The sequence below is a fragment of the Saitoella complicata genome (assembly GCF_001661265.1).
Source record: "Saitoella complicata NRRL Y-17804 unplaced genomic scaffold SAICOscaffold_15, whole genome shotgun sequence".
NCBI lineage: Eukaryota > Fungi > Ascomycota > Saitoellomycetes > Saitoellales > Saitoellaceae > Saitoella > Saitoella complicata.
This window is the reverse complement of record NW_017567006.1, coordinates 41,958-60,658: the sequence shown is the minus strand read 5'-3', so window position 1 is coordinate 60,658 and position 18,701 is coordinate 41,958. Positions and strand designations below refer to the sequence as shown.

The 18,701-nt window shown below is 53.8% G+C and overlaps 11 protein-coding genes across 11 annotated transcripts; 5 read left to right on the top strand and 6 right to left on the bottom strand.

Moving 5' to 3' along the window:
* Positions 1-44: 44 nt before the first annotated feature.
* SAICODRAFT_19824 (uncharacterized protein) lies at positions 45-1,558 on the bottom strand. Its single transcript, XM_019166163.1, has 2 exons — positions 980-1,558; positions 45-917 (listed from the first exon to the last, which is right to left on the bottom strand). Exons 1-2 carry the CDS (start codon positions 1,488-1,490, stop codon positions 52-54), a joined length of 1,377 nt encoding a protein of 458 aa, XP_019023361.1. The 5' UTR covers positions 1,491-1,558; the 3' UTR covers positions 45-51.
* Positions 1,559-1,670: 112 nt separating this feature from the next.
* SAICODRAFT_58121 (protein serine/threonine phosphatase 2C) lies at positions 1,671-2,818 on the top strand (the record flags this gene model as incomplete). The annotated part of the gene is made up of 2 exons (XM_019169586.1): positions 1,671-1,896; positions 1,953-2,818. The coding sequence occupies 2 exons, from the start codon at positions 1,671-1,673 to the stop codon at positions 2,816-2,818; spliced, it is 1,092 nt and encodes a 363-aa protein (XP_019023360.1).
* Positions 2,819-2,911: 93 nt separating this feature from the next.
* On the bottom strand, positions 2,912-3,584 carry SAICODRAFT_30738 (ubiquinone biosynthesis O-methyltransferase). Its single transcript, XM_019167751.1, has one exon. The coding sequence runs from the start codon at positions 3,554-3,556 to the stop codon at positions 3,032-3,034; it is 525 nt and encodes a 174-aa protein (XP_019023359.1). The 5' UTR covers positions 3,557-3,584; the 3' UTR covers positions 2,912-3,031.
* Positions 3,585-4,092: 508 nt separating this feature from the next.
* On the top strand, positions 4,093-6,464 carry SAICODRAFT_25937 (uncharacterized protein; the record flags this gene model as incomplete). The annotated part of the gene is made up of 2 exons (XM_019166895.1): positions 4,093-5,946; positions 5,997-6,464. The coding sequence occupies 2 exons, from the start codon at positions 4,093-4,095 to the stop codon at positions 6,462-6,464; spliced, it is 2,322 nt and encodes a 773-aa protein (XP_019023358.1).
* SAICODRAFT_19820 (WD40 repeat-like protein) lies at positions 6,157-8,818 on the bottom strand. The gene is made up of 3 exons (XM_019166161.1): positions 8,631-8,818; positions 8,124-8,568; positions 6,157-8,072 (listed from the first exon to the last, which is right to left on the bottom strand). The coding sequence occupies exons 1-3, from the start codon at positions 8,775-8,777 to the stop codon at positions 6,646-6,648; spliced, it is 2,019 nt and encodes a 672-aa protein (XP_019023357.1). The 5' UTR covers positions 8,778-8,818; the 3' UTR covers positions 6,157-6,645.
* Positions 8,819-9,051: 233 nt separating this feature from the next.
* SAICODRAFT_48607 (density-regulated protein DRP1) lies at positions 9,052-9,573 on the top strand (the record flags this gene model as incomplete). Its single annotated transcript, XM_019168933.1, has 1 exon — positions 9,052-9,573. A coding segment is annotated over one exon (522 nt), but the record flags the coding sequence as incomplete, so codon positions are not given.
* A 134-nt stretch (positions 9,574-9,707) lies between these two features.
* Positions 9,708-10,816, bottom strand: SAICODRAFT_8072 (uncharacterized protein; the record flags this gene model as incomplete). Its single annotated transcript, XM_019171214.1, has 2 exons — positions 9,708-10,716; positions 10,770-10,816. 2 exons carry the CDS (start codon positions 10,814-10,816, stop codon positions 9,708-9,710), a joined length of 1,056 nt encoding a protein of 351 aa, XP_019023355.1.
* A 139-nt stretch (positions 10,817-10,955) lies between these two features.
* Positions 10,956-12,423, top strand: SAICODRAFT_8071 (uncharacterized protein; the record flags this gene model as incomplete). The annotated part of the gene is made up of 2 exons (XM_019171213.1): positions 10,956-11,345; positions 11,404-12,423. 2 exons carry the CDS (start codon positions 10,956-10,958, stop codon positions 12,421-12,423), a joined length of 1,410 nt encoding a protein of 469 aa, XP_019023354.1.
* Positions 12,061-14,806, bottom strand: SAICODRAFT_66233 (uncharacterized protein). Its single transcript, XM_019170205.1, has 5 exons — positions 14,688-14,806; positions 14,098-14,630; positions 13,715-14,041; positions 12,956-13,655; positions 12,061-12,892 (listed from the first exon to the last, which is right to left on the bottom strand). The coding sequence occupies exons 1-5, from the start codon at positions 14,734-14,736 to the stop codon at positions 12,462-12,464; spliced, it is 2,040 nt and encodes a 679-aa protein (XP_019023353.1). The 5' UTR covers positions 14,737-14,806; the 3' UTR covers positions 12,061-12,461.
* Positions 14,807-14,894: 88 nt separating this feature from the next.
* On the top strand, positions 14,895-16,411 carry SAICODRAFT_93642 (Ribokinase-like protein). The gene is made up of 3 exons (XM_019171890.1): positions 14,895-14,931; positions 14,994-15,441; positions 15,499-16,411. Exons 1-3 carry the CDS (start codon positions 14,910-14,912, stop codon positions 16,028-16,030), a joined length of 1,002 nt encoding a protein of 333 aa, XP_019023352.1. The 5' UTR covers positions 14,895-14,909; the 3' UTR covers positions 16,031-16,411.
* On the bottom strand, positions 16,266-18,608 carry SAICODRAFT_8068 (TPR-like protein; the record flags this gene model as incomplete). The annotated part of the gene is made up of 7 exons (XM_019171210.1): positions 16,266-16,574; positions 16,626-16,761; positions 16,818-17,090; positions 17,146-17,472; positions 17,526-17,955; positions 18,010-18,076; positions 18,132-18,608. The coding sequence occupies 7 exons, from the start codon at positions 18,606-18,608 to the stop codon at positions 16,266-16,268; spliced, it is 2,019 nt and encodes a 672-aa protein (XP_019023351.1).
* Positions 18,609-18,701: the final 93 nt, after the last annotated feature.

The following is an 18,701-nucleotide window of genomic DNA, read 5'->3' as shown; positions in this document are numbered from 1 at the left end:
TATTCCTATGCTTCACTGTTCCCCACCACGTCCTATCCACAATCACAACTCCTACATCCTCTCAACCCCTCGTGCCCCAACGGCCACTAAACCCCACCCAACAACCCTCCTACCAACCTCCAACCCCCTTCTCCTCTCCTCTCTCAACCCCTCATCCGTGACGCCCCTAACCCGCGTTTTCGAAATCACTGAACTCAACTCCTTCGCCACTCTTAATAATGCGTCGATGAACGCCTTGGGGTTTGATTCCAAAGGGGCCGAGGGGAGGGTTGAGGAGAGGAGGGAGAGGAGGGAAGCGAGGGGGGTGAATGTCTCCGCTGTTCTCCCGAAGCACAACCCCTCGGCGGAAGAGGAAGAGGGATCGGAGGTGAATGAGAGCCGTGCGTGGGTGTATTGCAACGTCAACCCCACCGCTCCCGGATCCACCATTGGTTTCGCGGTCGAGTGTGCTAGTGCCGAGGTCAGGAGACACGTCCTCGCTAACTCCAAACTCAACCCCTTTGCCGCGTTCTCATCGAAGAGTTCGCGGTCGGTGATTGTGGGAAGGAGTTCGGATTGGAGGAGGGAGGTGAGGTCGGGGATTGTGTGGGCGTCGGGTTTGGGTGTGGAGAGTTGGATTGAGCTTAGGAGGGGACGGGTGGTTAGCCAGACGACGTCCTCATTCGTCGCGGGGTCGATGGAGGGGAAGTCTTTTGAGCGTAAGATATCTGGGGTGCTGGTGCGTGGGGTTGAGCTGCGCTCGAGGTGTGGGTAGATAACTTCCCGGAACAGAGTTTGCTGGAATGATTGCTCGTCATGGTTGTGTGTAAACTCGGCAGCGGTTGGTGGGGATGGTGGGAGTGGGGAGTGTTTTGAGGTTAGCCAGGCTTTTTGTAGCGACTCCTGGGGGTTCGCGTAAACTGTTCTTCGAAGGGAGGCTGAGACCAGAATCAGTACTCCGAACAGAGGAGCTTGGTAGGGATGACATGGGATGTCTCACCGTATGCTTTACTCTCCTCATCCACGAACTCGTAAATCTCCACGGGCCCGTCATATGTCGCCGCAATGAAACCGGCAATCCCAATTGCTTCCACGTGTCTGATACCAAATCCTGCCGCAAGGGAGTCGATTACTACTCGTAGTTTCGGCAGCTCTCCGTGAGTGTCGATGTCGGTCTTGGAGGGCGATGTCGTCTGTGCGGTCCATTTGGCGAAATTGTCACGGACCCATCGCGCTTTGTGAACGGAGAGACGGAGGCAGGGGCCGTTGATCTCGGCAGTTGCTATCCGTCCTGCTGTTGCTTCTGACCAGCTGACTCCTTGTAGCCGTGCAGAAGCGTCGTCGAGGTTGGAATATTGTAGAGCACGGAGGTTGACAACAAACTGATGCCCCACGAACGGATCCGTTACCGCCCTCACATTCTTTCTCGCTCGTTCCTCATCCACCTTTAACACAGCCACCAACGCCTTTGCAATGACTGCCGTGTAGGTTGTACCGGTCGATTCAACCATTTTGTGAAATTACCACTTTCGGACTTTGTCCTCGGTAACGACGATACTGCTGTGTGCACCAACCAGCTGCATCTTGACGCTCATTGACGAATTACCCTTTCGGAATTTCGCCCGCGGCCCGACACGATAAGGCCGAAGCGAACCTCCAAGAAAAAAAACATCTCCACCATCACGCGTACGATGCTTCTCCCACGATCGCTCCGTCTCACCGTGAAGGGATCAAGATCTTTCGCGACCACGAGACATGCTTCAAGACAACCGAGTTATACATGTTATCTATCCGCCGCTTACTCACCAAAAAAACACCGGAAAACACCGACACAGGATCCTGAGGTTCCAGATACGGGCGAGGATGCATTTTTCCTTACATCTATGGCCGATGCGGACGCAGTTGCGCTCGGAGTAGGTAGGCTCTCCCCTCCCACTTATACTGTTCAAAATACTGACATGTTGCGACCACAGCGGACGGCGTAGGCGGCTGGTCAGACATCGGTGTCGACCCCTCCCTCTTCTCCCGAGCCCTTTGCGAAGATCTAGAGACCGAAGCCTCCGCCATCAAAAATGTCGCCTCGAGAGCCGGAAGCCCAAAAAGCATCCTCGAACGTGCATTCACGAAACTGGTGGAGAGTAAGCGTGTGGAGGCTGGTTCCTCAACCGCGTGCGTCGCCACCATAGGTCTGAAAACCGGTACACTACGAGTCGCGAACCTGGGAGATTCGGGCTACCTCCTCTTCCGCCCATCTCCCTCAACACCCAAATCTCCCCTATTCCACGCCTCATCTCCACAAACCCACTTCTTCAACGCACCACTACAGCTAAGCATCATCCCACCCTCGATCCGGAGTAGTGGGCACCTAACGGATCACCCGAGTGCGGCGGCCGAGACGACACATCAACTCCAACACGGAGATGTAGTATGCATCGTCACGGACGGCGTTACGGACAACTTATCCCCCGAATCCATCGCATCCATCGTGAGGGAAGAAATGCGGGTATGCGGGGCCTGGACATCCGATCCCTCACCCTCGGAATGTACGCCCACTCTCCCCGTTCCCCCCGGAACCGAAGACCACCTCGGTCCCGGCGTCGACGCACTCGCCCGCGCCATCGTGATCGCGGCCAAGAAAGCGGGGTGGAATACGGCGAATGAAGTTCCGTTTGGACGTGAGGCAAGGAAGTATGGGTATGAGTATGAGGGGGGGAAGCCGGATGATATCACGGTTGTTGTGGGGTTGGTTAGGGAGGTGAGAGAGGAGAGGGAGGGGGGGAAGGGCGAGGGAGAGGAGATGGGGGGTGGTGGGGGGTGGGAGAATAAGGCGAGGTTGTAGGTGGGATGTTAACGTGGGAAGTTGGGGGGTGGAGGTAGGATGGGGGACCAGGGGTGGAAATGAGGGAGGACGAAAGGACATGGATAGCATATTGGAGCAATTGGCGTATTTGATAGAGGGATAAAAGTGTTTCGTTGTCCGTTCAATGACGTGGTTATAGGCTGTCTACTTGACAGGAAGTTTTGGTCACGATCCGCCTGTCCTCGCCGCTACTCATGCCTGAACCTCAACCTGGGGTTCAGCAGCTCCCTTCTTCCTCGCCACCAAAAAATAATTACACCCCTCGGCCCACTTCTCCCCCGGGTGCATAGTCCTCCACTTGCCCTCCCACGGCACATAAATCACGCCTCTAACCTCCACCACATCCATCTCCTCCCTCGCCTCAAACCACCCCCTCAACTCCTCCGGGTTGATATACTTCTTCCACGAATGCGTTCCGACGGGGACCATCCTCAGCAGATGTTCCGCGGCGAAGATGGTGAGGAGGTAGGAGAGTGGAGTCCGGGAGATGGTGGAGAGGAAGAGGTACCCGTTTGGTGCGAGGAGGGAGGTTAGGTGGGAGAGGAAGAGGGAGGGGTTATCGACGTGTTCGAGGATTTCCATTGCTGTGATGACGGAGTATTGTTTTGTGGGTTTTTCGAGCACGAGCTTCTCTGTGGTGGAATTCACGTAGTCCAGCCTTCCGTCCATTAACTCTGGTGATCGTCGTGCGTGGCCTTTTGCGACTTTGATTGCCATTGGAGATCCGTCGAGGCCTTGTACCGTCGCTCCCAGTCGTGCGAGGGATTCACTCAATACACCTCCTCCACACCCAACATCCAATATCCTCTTTCCCTTTAACGGTTCGGTGCCCTCAACCAACGACGGGGCAAGATGATCCAGAATTAACCGCACCCGCGTCGGGTTCATGAGATGCAGCATCCGGGATTCACCGTGTGGGTCCCACCATGTCTGGGCCAGGGAGTCGAAGTGGGATATTTCTTCTTGGTTTAGGGTTGAGTGGAGGTGGTGTTGTGGGATTGGCATGTGCGATGGTCGTGAGAGGAGGGGACGGGCATGGTGGAGGGTGCCGGGTATTCTGAGTGCGGGAAGGGGTATTCTTGGAGGCATTGGTGAAGGTTGCTGGATTTTTGGTGGAGTACTGTAACGTCGACTGCGACGTGCGGGTGCCTGTCGGACGCGCAGCTCTGTGTTTACCCTCACCACCTCTGGGGAAGTTCCAGAGAATGGCACAAGACGAGTTCGATTCAATCACCCAGTCATGCTTTCTCATCATGCCACCCGGTCGCGAGTCCATATGGCACCGGGACGAAAACAGTGAAACCTATCGAGAAGGACGACCGCCGAAGAGGAGACGCCTAGGGCACGCGTACACCTTCAAACCCCTGTTGAATGGAAAGGAGAACAAAGAAGCCGTGAGATTTAGGCAGACGTTGTATGAGTGGACTTGGGGTGAGCAGAAGCGCAAGATTGAGCACATCCTCAGCAGTGTCAATGAACGGATGCTCGTTGAGCTTGGCGACTTTGTCCGTCATGCCTACACTGAAGAGCCGGCTGGCGTCCCTGTGGGCCTCGTCCTGGCTGGACCCAACATCTCTTCGCACTCCCGCCTCTTCAATCAGATCACCTCTGCAACTCGGGCCCTCAATTGCGGACCTGTGATTCTCCTGACCTCACGAGATGCACCAAACCTCAGAGCCTGTTTGAAGAAAATCATTGAGGGTGCAATGGATGCTGTTATGGGAGAGACTGAGGAGGATGAACTTGCTCCTTTGCGATCTGGTGGAGAGAAGAAGGGAATCAAGCTGGCAAACTACGATTTGAAGATTCTGGCAGCGTGGATGAAGCACAAGTTGGGTGCAATGAGCGCTTCTGCGGCTTCCTTCAAGATCACCATCGCAGTGCAGGACACCGAAACTCTTCCCGGAAACCTCCTTCCGCAACTCCTCAACCTTCTCCACAACTATCTGCCTCAGATCCCTGTCGTGGTTCTTTTAGGTATTGCAACTTCCCTTCAACATTTCCAAGAAACTCTACCGTCCGCCACCACCCGTCTTCTCCTAGCCCAGAAATTTGATGTCCGACGCGGAGAGGATTGTCTTGAGGTCATTGTGAGAGAAGTCCTCCTTGCACCAAGCAACAAGGTCAGACTAGGTGCCAGACTGTACGAGTTCTTGTGGGATAAATGGAGGATGCACACACAGTCTATCGAATCTTTCGTTGATGGATTGCAGTTTGCGTACATGTGTCACTTTTACGCAAATCCCTTGTCTGTGCTCGTTGCAGCACCCGACACGATGAGAGATCGGCAGACTTGGGACACAGAGGAAAATCAGGAAGGTTGGGGGGCACTTGAGTCATGTTGGGAGGCCGTCCTGCAGAAGGAACACTTTCAAGCCATCCGAACTTTGCCGTCATTCCGTCACTTTGTTTCGAAACAATTGGAAATGCCAGACTGCAGGGCGGGGCGGGTTCGTGCCCTGCTTGAAAATGACTTGACTCTGAGTTCTCTCATTTCTGAATTTGCCGCCGAGAACGTAAAGCATGCCGCACAGCTTGAGATGACGTTGAATGTTTTGGATGCTCTGCAAAGCTCACTGGTGTCCACCGCTGTGAAGAAAGGTCGATTGGAGGTTTATCTGATGGCATTGCAAGGTGATATTGTTGATGGTCGATGGTTGAAGGAGATGCTCATGTTGATGAAGAAGATGAACTCAGGAAGTTTGAAGCAGTTCCTGGCCAAGTGTGTGGAGGGAACAACAGGCTCCGATGTGAATGCAACATTTGTCGGTCTCTTGGACGAACTGGTCCAGATCTTGGAGGCAGAAGCAGTTAAAATTGCAGTGGCAGAGGAATCGTCAGATGAAGAGGGGGAGAAGGATCGCGGGTTGGTCTCCGAATACACGCTGCAGGAGGCTAAAGAGGGAGACCGTGCAACACATGTAAGCAAAAAGATCCGCATTGCTTCGTCAAAAGCAAGTATGCGAAATGGTGAAGTTGCATACACAAAGGTCGTCGAGAAAGTACATGCACTTCTGAAGGAGTACCTTGAGGCGTCATTGAAGTCATACACGGAGTTGACATTGCACGAAGTGTTCTATTACAATGTGACAAAGCCGCATCAGGATGTGTGTTTCGAGTCTTGTTACGTGTGAAATTTTGCTAACTCAAAGATCAGGCATTCTCCGCACAACACCGAGCAGCAATCCAGACAGCCCTTACCCAACCCCATCACTACCTCGCCTGCAGCTGTTGTGCACCACCTCAAAATACTACTCGCCGTGATGAAGAGATCTTTGATGACGATGCAGATGGGGGTCTCACGACGCAGCCAGACACTGCCATTCTACATCAATTGTACATGGAGTGTGGGTCATTGATCAATGTCTATGACTGGTTTACTGCGTTTGGATCTATTGCAGAGAGACGACACAAGGAAGACGAGGATGATGGAGACGAGGGTCGAGGGGTGTCCGAGGACGGGCAAGCGAGATCACGGCACAAGGAGGACGAGGAGGAAGAAAGGAAGCAGGGTGACCAGGCGAGGTTCTTGAGAGGAATGGCAGAGATGCAGTTCATGGGATTCATTAAACCGACGAAGAGAAAGACAGATCACGTCTCTCGTCTCGTCTGGGGGTCAGGGTAGCTATAGTTTACGTGTCTAAGGAACCAAACTGAGCTCTACCTATCGTAGTAGACATATCCTTCATTCCCGCGTCACAAGATGCTACAGTACCTGCCCTCAAATCTCAATCGGCCCCCGGGTATCTATGATGTCTCAAACCCCCCCAAGCCAAACGCGCACAAACACTCTCCTCTCGTTCTCCTCATCGTCTCCCACCCCCTAAAATCCTCTTAACAGCCCCCGCCTCCTCCAGCCCCCCTCCCTCCCCCCCCAACTCCTTCCCAACATCAAAAACACTAACGACACCACCCAACCCACCCACTGCAACCCGTCTCCCATCACCGCTCCCCGTTTCCCACCTAACTTTATTCAAACTTCTACTCCTCGCGTTTGTAGAGGTGGATGGGTGCGGGATGAGTGTTGCGCGCGCGACGCTGATTTCTTGGTCGCGGACGATGTCGAAGATGTCCAGCGCGCCGGAGCCGTCGACGGTAGCGAAGATGGAGGGACGGGTTGGGTGCCAGGCGACGTCATAGACAATTTCTTCCCGGAGATAGGTCAACGCCGCTTCCTCCTCCCTAACCTTCGCGCTCGCCTGCCCCACAGACTTGCCATTCGTGCTAACGTTCGCGTTCGCATTCTGCCCCCGCCAAATCTTCACACTCCAATCCAACCCACAACTAACAACAACCTCCCCCAACTCCCCAACCCCAACCCCCATTCCCATCCCCCTTCCCTCGCGTTTCATCCGCGGGATCCGACGGCGTTCGTGGTGGGGACGGAGGAGGGGGGGGTGTGGGGTTGTGCGAGGTATGATCGGGCGGGGGGGGCGGGTGCGAAGGCGGGGGTTAGGGGGTGGGTTGGGGGACATGGGGGTGGTGCGATGGTTACGGGGGTTGGGTGGCATCCGACAAGTCGGTGCGATTTCGGTGTGGTTTAGGGGTGAGATGAGGGGGAGGGATTCGAGGGGCGCGGAGAGTTGGTCGAGGGACCAGGCGCAGAAATGGCCGTCGGTGGAGACGGAGATTAGGGATGCGGCGTTTTGGGTTCCGATGATTGAGGTTGCGTAGACGGGGGATGAGTGGCCTAGGAGGCCGGTTGAGGTGGAAGAGGAGGTTGTGGTTAGGGGTGAACGGAGGACTGCGCGCTCGCCGGCGCGGAGATCCCATAGCATGATTTGACCGCTGTATAAACCTCCTACCACTATATGCGGATCGAATGGTGAGAATTGCGCACTCAAGATATCGCTGGGTGCGGTGAACGAGTATTCCGCGACACCCGGATCCGCATACGAATTGAAAATCTGGATCAACCCTGGCGCCGTGCTCGTGGCGACTGTGCCGGAGCCTTTGGTGTAGGATGCGAGTACGAGTTCCGGGTGCTGTGTACAGAAATCAAGAGCCGTTACCGCGCGTCCTCTTCCTCGGCTCGTATCGTAGAACTGGTGAATTTGCGTGAGTGTGGATGATTCGGTGTCCGTGTTGGTGGGGGTAAGTGACGCTGAGTAATCTTTGAGGATGTCGTAGTTTTCTTCCGCTAGGGCACGGGATAGTACGCGTGTTGAGCGGTCGAGGAAGGAGGCGAGGGAGGGTGCGGTGCGGAGGTTATCGAGTTCCGGTTCGGTGAGTTCTATAGGATGATTGTCAGCCATCTTGTACATTTAGGTGGCATTTATCCGACCTGGAGTAGCCTCGACGTCACGCTTCTGCAATTGCTGTTCCCCTTGGTCTTCCTTCGCCAGTCTTCTCTGCTCCTCCTCGACCTCCACGCGGATTCTGGCTCGTAGTTCCTCCTCCGTCTCCCGTCCCACCATATCCCTCTGCTCACCCTCCTCGTAACTTCCAACGCATACCTCCATCGTCTGAACCTCCTTACTATACGTCACAACCTCCTTCACCACCGGCGGCGCAACATCCAGAATCGTGACGAGCGGCGCCGTTGCAAGCCCTAACGAAGCCGAAGAGGACTGTGGACGGGGTGCAGAGTCAGTTTGGGTCGGTGTTGCGGGAACGCCGCTGGAATGCGAGGATGTAGAAGCTGAGGTACGTGGTCGATCTCCGAGGAGTGAGGAGACGAGGTTGTCTATCTCGGTTCTATCGCGGGTTGGTGGTGGACTTGGACCGCTCTACACACCCCCACACCCAAGTCAGCACCTTCCACCTGTATAAACGGGGTGCATACACTCACGCTGTGTGACCCCGCGGTGCCGGCTGGGGGTTGTGCCTGTAACGCAGCGAACGCGGATGACCGCTCCGCTTTGGCTCTCTTCAGCTCGGCGAGCTTTGCGCGTTTAGCTTCGAGCTCTGCTTTCCTTCTCGCTTCCGTTGTTGACATTGTCGTCCTTCAACAATTGCAATGGTCAATGGTGTAGTGTTTTGGGGTGTATGCCGTATACCAGGGCGAGTTCAGGGGCAACACATTCACGTGCATCGACGATTCAAGCAGACGTCGAGTAATGATCCTCCAACACAACCACCAATCCAATTCAGCACCAATAGCAGTTACAATGGCCGACGCTTCAGCACCCGTAGCAAAGACAATGGTCTACTGTCAAGGTGTTTCCCTCCATTCCTCCCTCTCCGCACGCGCGGATCAACGACTAACTGTCTGCACAGTCTGCTCCTACCCCCCGGAATACTGCGAATTCGGCTCCCGCTTCAAAGCCTGCAAAAAATGGCTCCAAGACTCCGAACCCGAACTCTTCACCCACCTCTACTCCGACGACGCCCTCTCTGCCGCCGCATCGACCCTCTCACTCGAAGCCCGCGAAAAACTCGCAAAAGAACAAGCCAAAAAAGAAGCAAAAGCTGAAGCCAAAGCCGAACGTCTCGAAGCCAAGAAATCCCGGACAAAGGTGACGATCAAACGCGTCGAACGCAATAAACGAAAACATATCACCTCCATTCAGGGGCTTGAGCACTTTGGGATTGATTTGAAGAAGGCGGCAAAGTTGTTTGCGAATAAGTTTGCTACTGGGGCGAGTGTGAGTAAGACTGCGGCGGGGGTGGATGAGATTGTGGTGCAGGGGGATGTTAGTGAGGAGGTTGAGGATGTGATTTTGGAGAAGTTTAAGGAGGTTCCTGAGGATAATATTGAGTTGACGGAGGATAAGCCGAAGAAGAAGGCGCCGAAGGAGGTTGCGCCGCAGCCGGGGACATAATCGTCATGATATCAACGCGATGATACGATAAAAGGCAAAGGACATGCTCATGAAGATTACCATATTCCCATATCCCTCCAACAGACTCCCTTCCCTTTTATCACTCACTTCCCCTCCTTCGCCTTCTCCTCATCAACCCATGCCAAACTCCTCCTAATCCCCTCCTCCAAGCCCACAATCGGCTCATACCCCAACACCCTCCTCGCCTTCCCAATATTATAATACCGATTCGCACACGAGAACTTTACCCTAAACCGCGTAAAGCCCGGCTCCTTCCCCACGATCCAACTCCAGCACTCCGCAGCGCCCGCGAGAACCACGGCGAGGGAACGCGGGAGGATGAGGTGCCGGCTTGAGACGTGGGAGAGGTGGGACCAGAGTGTACGCGGGAAATCCCAGAAGTAGATTGGGCTGGCGTTTGTGATGAAGAAAGCTTCGCCGGCGACGGTGGAGACGATAGAAGGGTCTGGGGAGAGTATTTGGTTGGCGGCAAGGAGGTGGGCGTGCGCGGCGTTGAGGATGTATGTGAAATCGAATAAATTGAGATTGTCGCCGAGTTGGAAATGAGTTTGTCCGTTCGCGAGGACGGAGAGCATTCCGGGGATCAACTGACGATCCCCCTCGCCGAAGAGCCCAGCGGGACGGATTGCGCACACGCGGAACTCGTCACAATTCGCGCCGAGAGCGAGTTTCTCTGCTTCGGCTTTGGAGTCGTTATACGCATCCATCGCAACCACGGGGATCGGCGCACTCTCGTCAACGTTAATGAGGTCATCCCCATCGAACACCACGCCCGCCGAACTGGTGAATACCATTGCTTTCACACCCTCAGCTTTCGCCGCGCGGCAAATTGTGCGTGTCCCTTCGACGTTGACTTTGAAGTAGATATCGCGGCCCATGCCGTGTACGGGGGATGCGGTGTGGATAATCACGTCTGGACGGGTGGATTGGATGATGCGGGTCATGTCGTCCAGGGAGGTGATGTCGCCGGCATGGTAGGCGACGGAGGGGTGGGGTGGGGTGTTGGGGATGCGGAGGTCCATGACGGAGATGGAGATGGAGGGGTCGCTGTCGAGGATGTGGGAGACGATGTGGCCGCCGAGGAAGCCGCAGCTATGTGTACTTGTTAGTCCTGTTCATAGGAGCGACGGAGTATGGGTACACACCCTCCGATGACCAGAGCGGAATTGAAGTTGTATTTCTTTGTGGACATCTTGGATTTGAACGGAGTTGTGTTTTGTCGTGGTACTGTATCACCGCGACGTATTGTATGGGGAACACGTGCCCTGGCTGCGATCCTGGGTAATAAACACCACACCGAACCCCCCCTCGGCCAATTCTCCCATAATATCATGTTACCAAACGAGTTACTGGCCTCCTTGATCCCTCAATACCCTACCCTAACCACACAGCTCCGAACCCTGACGACGCTGCTGTCATACCCCACCCTGCCCTCACCACCCTCTATCCTACTCTACGGACCAGCTCTATCGATTCCCGGCGGACTACCCGAGCATGCACTGAGAGCTGTACTGGAAGGGAGTGATGACGTGGAATACCGCTGGATCAACTGTGTCGAGACCATCACGCCTCGCCTCATTTTTGAGGCTGTCGTGGGCGGGGAGGTATGGGTTGAGGAAGGGGATGAAGTACGGAGTGAGAGTCTACGGATGGGTGATTTGACGGCGTTTGTGGCTGCTGTGCGACACGCTTACACTTCACGTACCACCAAGATCGTTTTAGTGAGTCCCCACCACCACTTGTGTTTACTATATGTACTAACATCCGATTGTGTCCCAGGTCTTCTCATCCGTCCACCTCCTCACATCCCTCGCCCTCCCAACCCTCCTCCAAACCCTCACCTCACTCTCCTCACTAACCTCCATCCCAACCCTAACAACCCTCCTCCTAACCCCCCACCCACCCCGCCATCTCCCCTCACAGCCCTCCATCTCCTTCCCAACACCCCCACCAACCTCCCTAACAGCCCTCATCTCCTCCCACCCCTTTCCACGCGTGACATTCGACCCCGTGGGAGAGGATGAGGCAGAATGGGAACAGGACGAATACGAAGCGAGAGAGAATGCGTGGTGGGAAGTCCTAACAAGTTACTGGCCCCGCTTCGTCGATACCATCCAAAAAACCCTCGGACTTAATTCTGCGGAACTGTTACAGGAAGCTTGTGGGAGACTTTGGCCGCGGTTTCTCAAACCTTTACGGAATGGGCGGGAATCGTGGAGTCCGGGGACGGGGGGGACGTTTATGGGGTTGTATCGGCACGCTGTTGCGAGTGGGTTGTTCCGGGGTGAAGACGGGGTTAGGGCACGGCTTATTCCTGGGGAGGAAGTACAGGAAGGGAGGATGGGACAGTATGATTTACCGTATACGGCAAAGATGCTACTCATCGCTGCCTTCCTGGCATCCTACAACCCAGCCCGACTCGATGCTCGGTACTTCTCAAAAGGTGGCGGAGCCCCCACTCGCCGCAGAAAAGGCGGTGCAGTAGCGAAAGAAATCCGGAAACACGACGCAAAGATCCCTCAGCGACTCCTCGGCCCCAGACCATTCCCGTTGGAGCGGATGTTGGCGATTTTCCATTCGCTGCTCGATGAGGAGGATCATGTGAGGTTGATGAAGGGGAATGTAGATGTTTCAAGGCAGGTTGCGACGTTGGGTACGCTACGGTTGATGGTTAAGACGGGGGCGGGGGATGGTGTTGGGGATGGTGGGGGGAGGTGGAGGGTTAATGTTGGGTGGGAGGTTGTGAGGGGGTTGGGACGGGGTGTTGGTATTGAAGTTGAACGGTTCTTGGCGGAATGATTACCACCACCTCTAAGAGAAATATAGAAAGATTGCGTTTACAGCGGATCCCCGTAATAAAACCCAACACCGACCCCCTCCCTCCTTATCTCACCAACAACACCACTAATCTTAACCCCCTCCCCCTCATTCCTCAACTCCATCAACCGGACCTTGACACCCGTGCTAACAAGTACACTCACCCTCCCCTCCGTCTCCGCACATACCGGTTCCCGCCCCAGCGCGATCAAGAGTCCATCCAACCACTCCGCATGCGAATGCAGTGTTTGCGGATTCAATGTCAACAGCGGTGATCGCGCATTGGGCGATTGAGCCTTAACAACGATTTGCGGAATGGTTGTGGGGGTAGATTTTAGGGCGTTCGCGAGGGATGAGGATCGGGGACGGGATTTCAGGGTTGAGGTGTTTGATTGTGTCGATGTAGGGGATTTGATGGCGGAGGTTATTTCGCCGGCGAGGGAGAGGTCGACTGTGGGGTTCAAGTGTCAGCAAATGCGCGCAGAACGATGGTCAGTCCTTGATCAATTCCCACCCTTCTCTGGGAGCATGTCTAACGTAGGCTTTGTGTCGTCTTTGGTGTCGAATTCGCCGATACGGAGACATTTCCGGGTTTTCTCCTCTTCTAATATTACGAAGCGCCATTTCTTCCCTCTCTTCCCGCCGTCTTCGATTGGGAACCATTCACCTCGTCCCAAACATTTGATCCGTTGCCATTTCACAAACGTCCATGCCTCTCTCCGGATCTTCTCGGTCAGATCCCTCACAGGGCCCTCCCACGTCCGTTCCTGAACCCGTTCAAGTCTCTCGAGCTGTAACCTCCTCAACAACCTATACTCAAACTCAAACAACTCTCTCTCAACCTCCTTCACGCCTTTATCTTTCGTGTCGGGAGCGGACATGACGGTGCTGAGGAGTACCTCCACCAAATCTTTCACACGGTCAAAGTCGTCGATTATTGCGTGGCTTTCGGTCCAGAGGCGGAAGAATGCGAGGAGGGTGGCGTGGTGGAGACTTCCCCATGATAAGAGGAGGGGACAGAGGCCGTTGTCGTAGGCGGTTGAGAGGGTCATGGTACTCCCTCTCGGCGAAAATGGGGACTCGATTTTCGGGTGTGATGACGGATCCGGCATCGAGAGTGAGAAATGTGCGTAGAGCAAGTTGGTGACAGTGATTGATGCTCGAGCAAGAGGACACCGTAACTGTTCCGGTTTCGCAAGCTGTTCGAGCAGTAACTATACCGAAAACAATGAAGCGTTAGCAGTATATACCAAGCGCGCTGTGGATTCCATACCTTCCTGAACCCCTCCCTATCCTTCTCCACAAACCCCACCAAATCACTCAACCCCAACCACCCACACCCACACTCACCCCTCTCCTCCTCCCTCCCCACAAACGCAAACTCACCCAAGGGAAACTCCGTCGCGAACCCGAGCTTCGTCCATTTGGTACCACTGATGACGTTTAGGTCAGATTCTTTCCAGATAGTGTCGAGGATGGAGAGATGGGATGGGTCGACGCGGATACGGGACCAGGAGTGGAGGAGGGTTAGGGTGAGGGATTGGAAGACTTGGAGGGGGGGGAGGAGGAGGTCGGGGGTTGGTGTTTGTTGCATCAATGTCTACCATGGGCAGGTCAGCATTACTGCACTTTTGATGGGGAAGGAGGGAGACGTACGCTGACAGCACGCTGTACACCCAACCTTCTCATCTCCTGCACGAATCCCTCCCACTCCTTCGAATGCGAATTCGTCCTCGAGTGTCCCCCACCCATGTTCTTCGCATTCCACGCATCCTGGGTAAGTGCGTTTATGAGCATCAACGAGTTTGCGCACAGGACATGATCCGCACTCCCCAACCTATTCACGATCGCTTCCAGGAATCCCTTGGTACGAAGCATGCCGTGCCCCTGTCCACGACCATGCCCGACGAGACAAACCAAAACGCTAAGCGCAGGGCGTAAGATGTTAACGAGTGGTTCCTTGATAACCAGACTCACGATCCGGTCGAGGATTGCGGCGTCAATGCCGTCCCACCCCCTATCCACATCAAGGAGATTGGAGAGTGAGGTTAGGGAGTATGCGAGTGTGTTCCCGGTTGACGTGAGAGCGAGTGTACGTAATGGTTTCACGCCCCCGACGGCGACGAATGCGTCTGCGATGGATGGGTCGGATATATGCGCTTGGAGCTTGAATGCTGCTAGTTTACGGACTGTTTGCGAAAAGGTCAGTCATGATGTGCGAAATCAGCATGAACAATCATGCAAACCTGGTTCTTGCTCTGATCCGAGCCGTTCGACCACTTCCACCACGTTCATGCTGGACGGTATTGGTAATGAACATGTTGACTTCCGTTCTCCTTATTGTGTTGTGTAGTTGTTGCCGGTCCGAGCGTCGTAGATTGACGTGCACCACCAGCCGCGCCCGACGTCACCGCCAAAAATCCATCGCCTGTAACGTAGACCCCCCCCCCTCCACCACCTCCTCCAAAATGCCAGATGAAGTACCAAAACGTTGGTCCCTTTGGTAGTGAAGCATCTCCAGAGATCTTTGCTAACATATACGTGGTGAACAGGCATCCTCTCCATCCAATCCGCAGTAGTCTCAGGCTACGCAGGAAACCGCGCCTCAACCTTCCCTCTCCAACTCCTCGGCTACGACGTCTCAGCCCTCAACACAGTCCATTTCTCAAACCACACTGGATACGGCTCATTCCGCGGTTTCCGACTTACGGCCGAGCAGATCTTGGAGCAATATGAGGGGTTGGAGGAGAACGGGTTGAGTTGTCGACATGGGTATTTGTTAACGGGATATGTGCCTGGTGAGGAGGGTGTTATGGCTGTGGGACAGATTGCGGAGAGGCTAAGGAATGAGAGGAAGAGGATGGGGGAGGGCTTGATGTGGGTTTGTGATCCGGTGATGGGGGATCAGGGACGGTTATACGTCTCGCAAGGCTGCGTGGAAGCCTATAAAGACATCATCCGGTCCGCGGACGTGATCACCCCGAATCAATTCGAAGCAGAGTCAGTCTATATCTGTCTTGACCCTCACTGGGCGCAATGCTAATTATAGACTTACAGGACTTTAACAGGACTCACAATAACCTCCCTCCCAACCCTCCGCACCGCAATGACCGCCCTCCACGAAGCCTACGGCGTCAAACACGTCGTCATCACCTCCATCCAACTCCCCTCCCACCCCGACTCCCTCATCTGCGCAGGCTCAACCCAAACGCCTGGGAAACACATGCATGCGCAATTCTGGTACCAAGTACCGAAACAACCTGGATTCTATTCGGGGACAGGCGATGTGTTTGCTGCGCTCCTGCTGGCACATCTCGATGCGGGGAGTTTGGCGGAAGGGGGCGCGTTACAGATCGTGGTCAGGAAGGTATTAAGTACGCTTTCCTCCATCCTCTCCCGGACGCGGAAAGGAATGGAGGAGGAGCTCCAGACTTCTTCCACCGATCTAGATAGGAATGAGAAGGAAGAAAAGGTGAGGGTTATTCGCGCGGCGGAGTTACGGCTCGTGCAGAGTCAAGAGGCGATATTGAGACCCCCGGAGTCGGGGTGGTTGGAGCCGAGGGTTGATTGGCCTGAGGAGATGAATTGAGGAGATGGGAGAGGAAGAGAAATAAGAGTGGTATTTATGATAGAGGGTATACACGGTGCCAAAATAGTACGTCGCTCAACGACGGACAAGATAGCTATAACTAATCTAACCCGAAAAATTGACGATGAAGAAATGTAGTACGATGCTCGCAAAGACAAAATTCCCAAATGCTCGTTTTGGATTGACAGTCTCAAATGCAAACCGGAACGCCTGTCCATAACCTGGTCTCAATCACTCAATCACTCGTATTCGAAACTTCCATACTTTCCTCCATATCAGCAACCTCCGAATCATAGCCTTCACTAGTAGGTGGAGCAAACTGCCCCGCAGAGCTCGCGCTTTGGTTCATGGAGGGTAACGCAAACGAGCTCTCAGGGTGCCCACCAAAAGAGGGATCAACAAATATAGGATCCGACTCATCATCAAAGAAGAATTCACCGTCGAGATCAAGACCTGATCCTCCGAGAGAATCAGAACCATTGGCTTCAAGTGCACGCTGCAATACATCACTTGCTATAGGGTCTGCAGGAGTAACACTCAGTGCCTTAAAAAACTGGTTAGTCGTGGGAAACTCGGGGGACAGGCTCGAACTCACTTGATGGACGTAGTGTAACGCGTCAAATGACTTGCCCATCTCCAATTTGATGAGTGCAATTGCGATGTAGACACCGGAGTCTCGTGGGGACATACGTAGCACATTCTCAAAGTATGTCAGTGCTTCGTCAAACAACCTACAATGTATTTAGTTGGCGAAAATGAAATCTGCAAAGCACGTGCGAATACTCACCTCAGTTTACGGCAACAATGTCCAAGATTCGCCCAGGTTATGACCCACGAGCGTTCATCGCTCTCGATTTCCTTCGCCACCTTCAGCGTCTGACGGAAAGCACTCACGGCATACTCCAGGTTATTATTGTGATATGCAACGACACCGAGTTCATTCAGCAATAATGGATCTGAATCACACATGCCATGAGCCGACCTGAAGTACTCGGCGGCTAGGGGAATGTTATCCAGCTTAAGGTACTCCATCCCCAAGAATAAAGGAGGCAAATGTGTCCTATCAGTGTAATCTTAGCTCTCTGCTCCTCAGTGACCGAGTCCAGCATACTCACCCTTGAAATAATCGTGCCGCGGTCGAGTATGCTGAGATTGCCTGATCGTGTTCACCTTCTTCCGCAAAGCAATGAGCAAAGCCAATCCAGGCAGGACCAAATTGGGGGTTCATCAAAGAAGCTTTACTGAAATATCGACGAGCTTCTGTGATCTTATTCGTGGCGAAGTAATAAACGGCAACAGCAAACCATGTAGCTGGCTCGTTGGGATGCTGGTCGGTCAGGTTATGCGAAAATAGGAAAAGATCGTTCTTCATCCCTAGTGTGTACATGCAAGCAACATGTATTGGCAGAGCAGTGAACTTGTACATGTCCGCATCAAGGATCCTGTGGCAGATGAGGTTAGCTCTGATCTACCCTAGCGTTCGGGGTTTGCGCACTTTTCGGTGATTTCATAGCAGGCTTTGTACCGCCGTCGGACATAGAGCATCTCAGCCCGGCATAAGAGCAGGTCATGGTTGTTTTGAAGATTGTAATCGCGAGCTAGTCGCTCCTCAGCCTCGACAAACTCCTCTGATGCCTTGAACTTGTTAAGTTTGGTGACGTAAATCATTTTGACAAACTCTGCGTCGTCTGGGTCAAGGGCATTGAAATCCAAGTTATTAACAAAATCCCACTCTTCGTTTGATGTCATCAAGTTATTCGATATCAGCTGGTCGAAAGCGTCGAAGCACTTCACGTCCACCTGGACAGCCTCTTTGTAACATTCTTTTGCTCGATCGAAGTTGTTCATTTGCGCGTAGATAAAACCTCGCAGGTAACACATGGATGCTTCCAGTTTGATACCACCGTCTTGATTCTTGACGCGTGCTATGGGTGCGTTGAGATCAGCTCCTGATACGCAGGCAAGGAATAGTTTCTTACCGTCAGATCGGAAGGGATTATGCTCGCCTAGCAGATCCAAAGCTTCTTGCCATTTTAGTTGTTTTGTCTGACAGCATTTTGGTTAGCTCCAGCAGTCTTGAATCGAATATATGCAACCATACCAGACATAAACAAGCCAGGTAACGGCAAGCAACACTGCTGTCGAGTAGATCCTTCTGCATAAGTAGACCTTGTGCCCGAGCATAATGACCAGTGCTGTAATAGACCTGCGCCAGCCAAAACGCATCATTTGGGTCTCCAGTCATGGATAGCAGCTTGTCGCCGATGAATGCTGCTGCTTCGTACTGATGCTGCATCAAGGCATCATGTCTCCACATCCTCAGCCGTTCAGCCCGTGATGGCGCCTTCTGCTGTCCGCCAAGGAAAGAACCATTACTGATGTTTGCTGGCGAGTCTACTGAAGTCTGAATGGCGCTCACGACGCTGGGTGCTGCCAGTGGACTGATTGTCAGTGTCGAGATATTGTGATTTACTAGAGCTTTGAAGTGTGGTGGAGTAAACTGAGCATGTGGAAGGTCATTGCGAGGAGGACCTGTTGGAGTCGCTAAGGCATTGGCGTGCGAGGTTGCTCTTTTCATAACTGGATCGTTCGAATTTGCAATTGAGGGGATGTCGGCGGCGCCGGTGGGAAAGGGAGGAGATGAAGTGGATTTCTGGATTGAGGAGTCGCT

What these genes read in the sequence shown, in the direction of transcription:
- SAICODRAFT_19824 (XM_019166163.1), bottom strand. Translation starts at nt 1,490, where the DNA reads ATGGTTGAATCGACCGGTACAACCTACACGGCAGTCATTGCAAAGGCG. An exon ending in TGAGGAGAGTAAAGCATACG is followed by an intron (nt 918 to 979) that starts GTGAGACATCCC and finishes TTCTGGTCTCAG; the next exon opens with CCTCCCTTCGAAGAACAGTT.
- SAICODRAFT_30738 (XM_019167751.1), bottom strand. Translation starts at nt 3,556, where the DNA reads ATGGCAATCAAAGTCGCAAAAGGCCACGCACGACGATCACCAGAGTTA.
- SAICODRAFT_19820 (XM_019166161.1), bottom strand. Translation starts at nt 8,777, where the DNA reads ATGTCAACAACGGAAGCGAGAAGGAAAGCAGAGCTCGAAGCTAAACGC. An exon ending in GCACCGCGGGGTCACACAGC is followed by an intron (nt 8,569 to 8,630) that starts GTGAGTGTATGC and finishes GGGGGTGTGTAG; the next exon opens with AGCGGTCCAAGTCCACCACC. An exon ending in TGACGTCGAGGCTACTCCAG is followed by an intron (nt 8,073 to 8,123) that starts GTCGGATAAATG and finishes ATCATCCTATAG; the next exon opens with AACTCACCGAACCGGAACTC.
- SAICODRAFT_66233 (XM_019170205.1), bottom strand. Translation starts at nt 14,736, where the DNA reads ATGAACGTGGTGGAAGTGGTCGAACGGCTCGGATCAGAGCAAGAACCA. An exon ending in ATAGGGAGGGGTTCAGGAAG is followed by an intron (nt 13,656 to 13,714) that starts GTATGGAATCCA and finishes TTTTCGGTATAG; the next exon opens with TTACTGCTCGAACAGCTTGC. An exon ending in AGACATGCTCCCAGAGAAGG is followed by an intron (nt 12,893 to 12,955) that starts GTGGGAATTGAT and finishes TGAACCCCACAG; the next exon opens with TCGACCTCTCCCTCGCCGGC.
- SAICODRAFT_93642 (XM_019171890.1), top strand. Translation starts at nt 14,910, where the DNA reads ATGCCAGATGAAGTACCAAAAC. An exon ending in GCCAGATGAAGTACCAAAAC is followed by an intron (nt 14,932 to 14,993) that starts GTTGGTCCCTTT and finishes CGTGGTGAACAG; the next exon opens with GCATCCTCTCCATCCAATCC. An exon ending in CCGAATCAATTCGAAGCAGA is followed by an intron (nt 15,442 to 15,498) that starts GTCAGTCTATAT and finishes ATAGACTTACAG; the next exon opens with GACTTTAACAGGACTCACAA.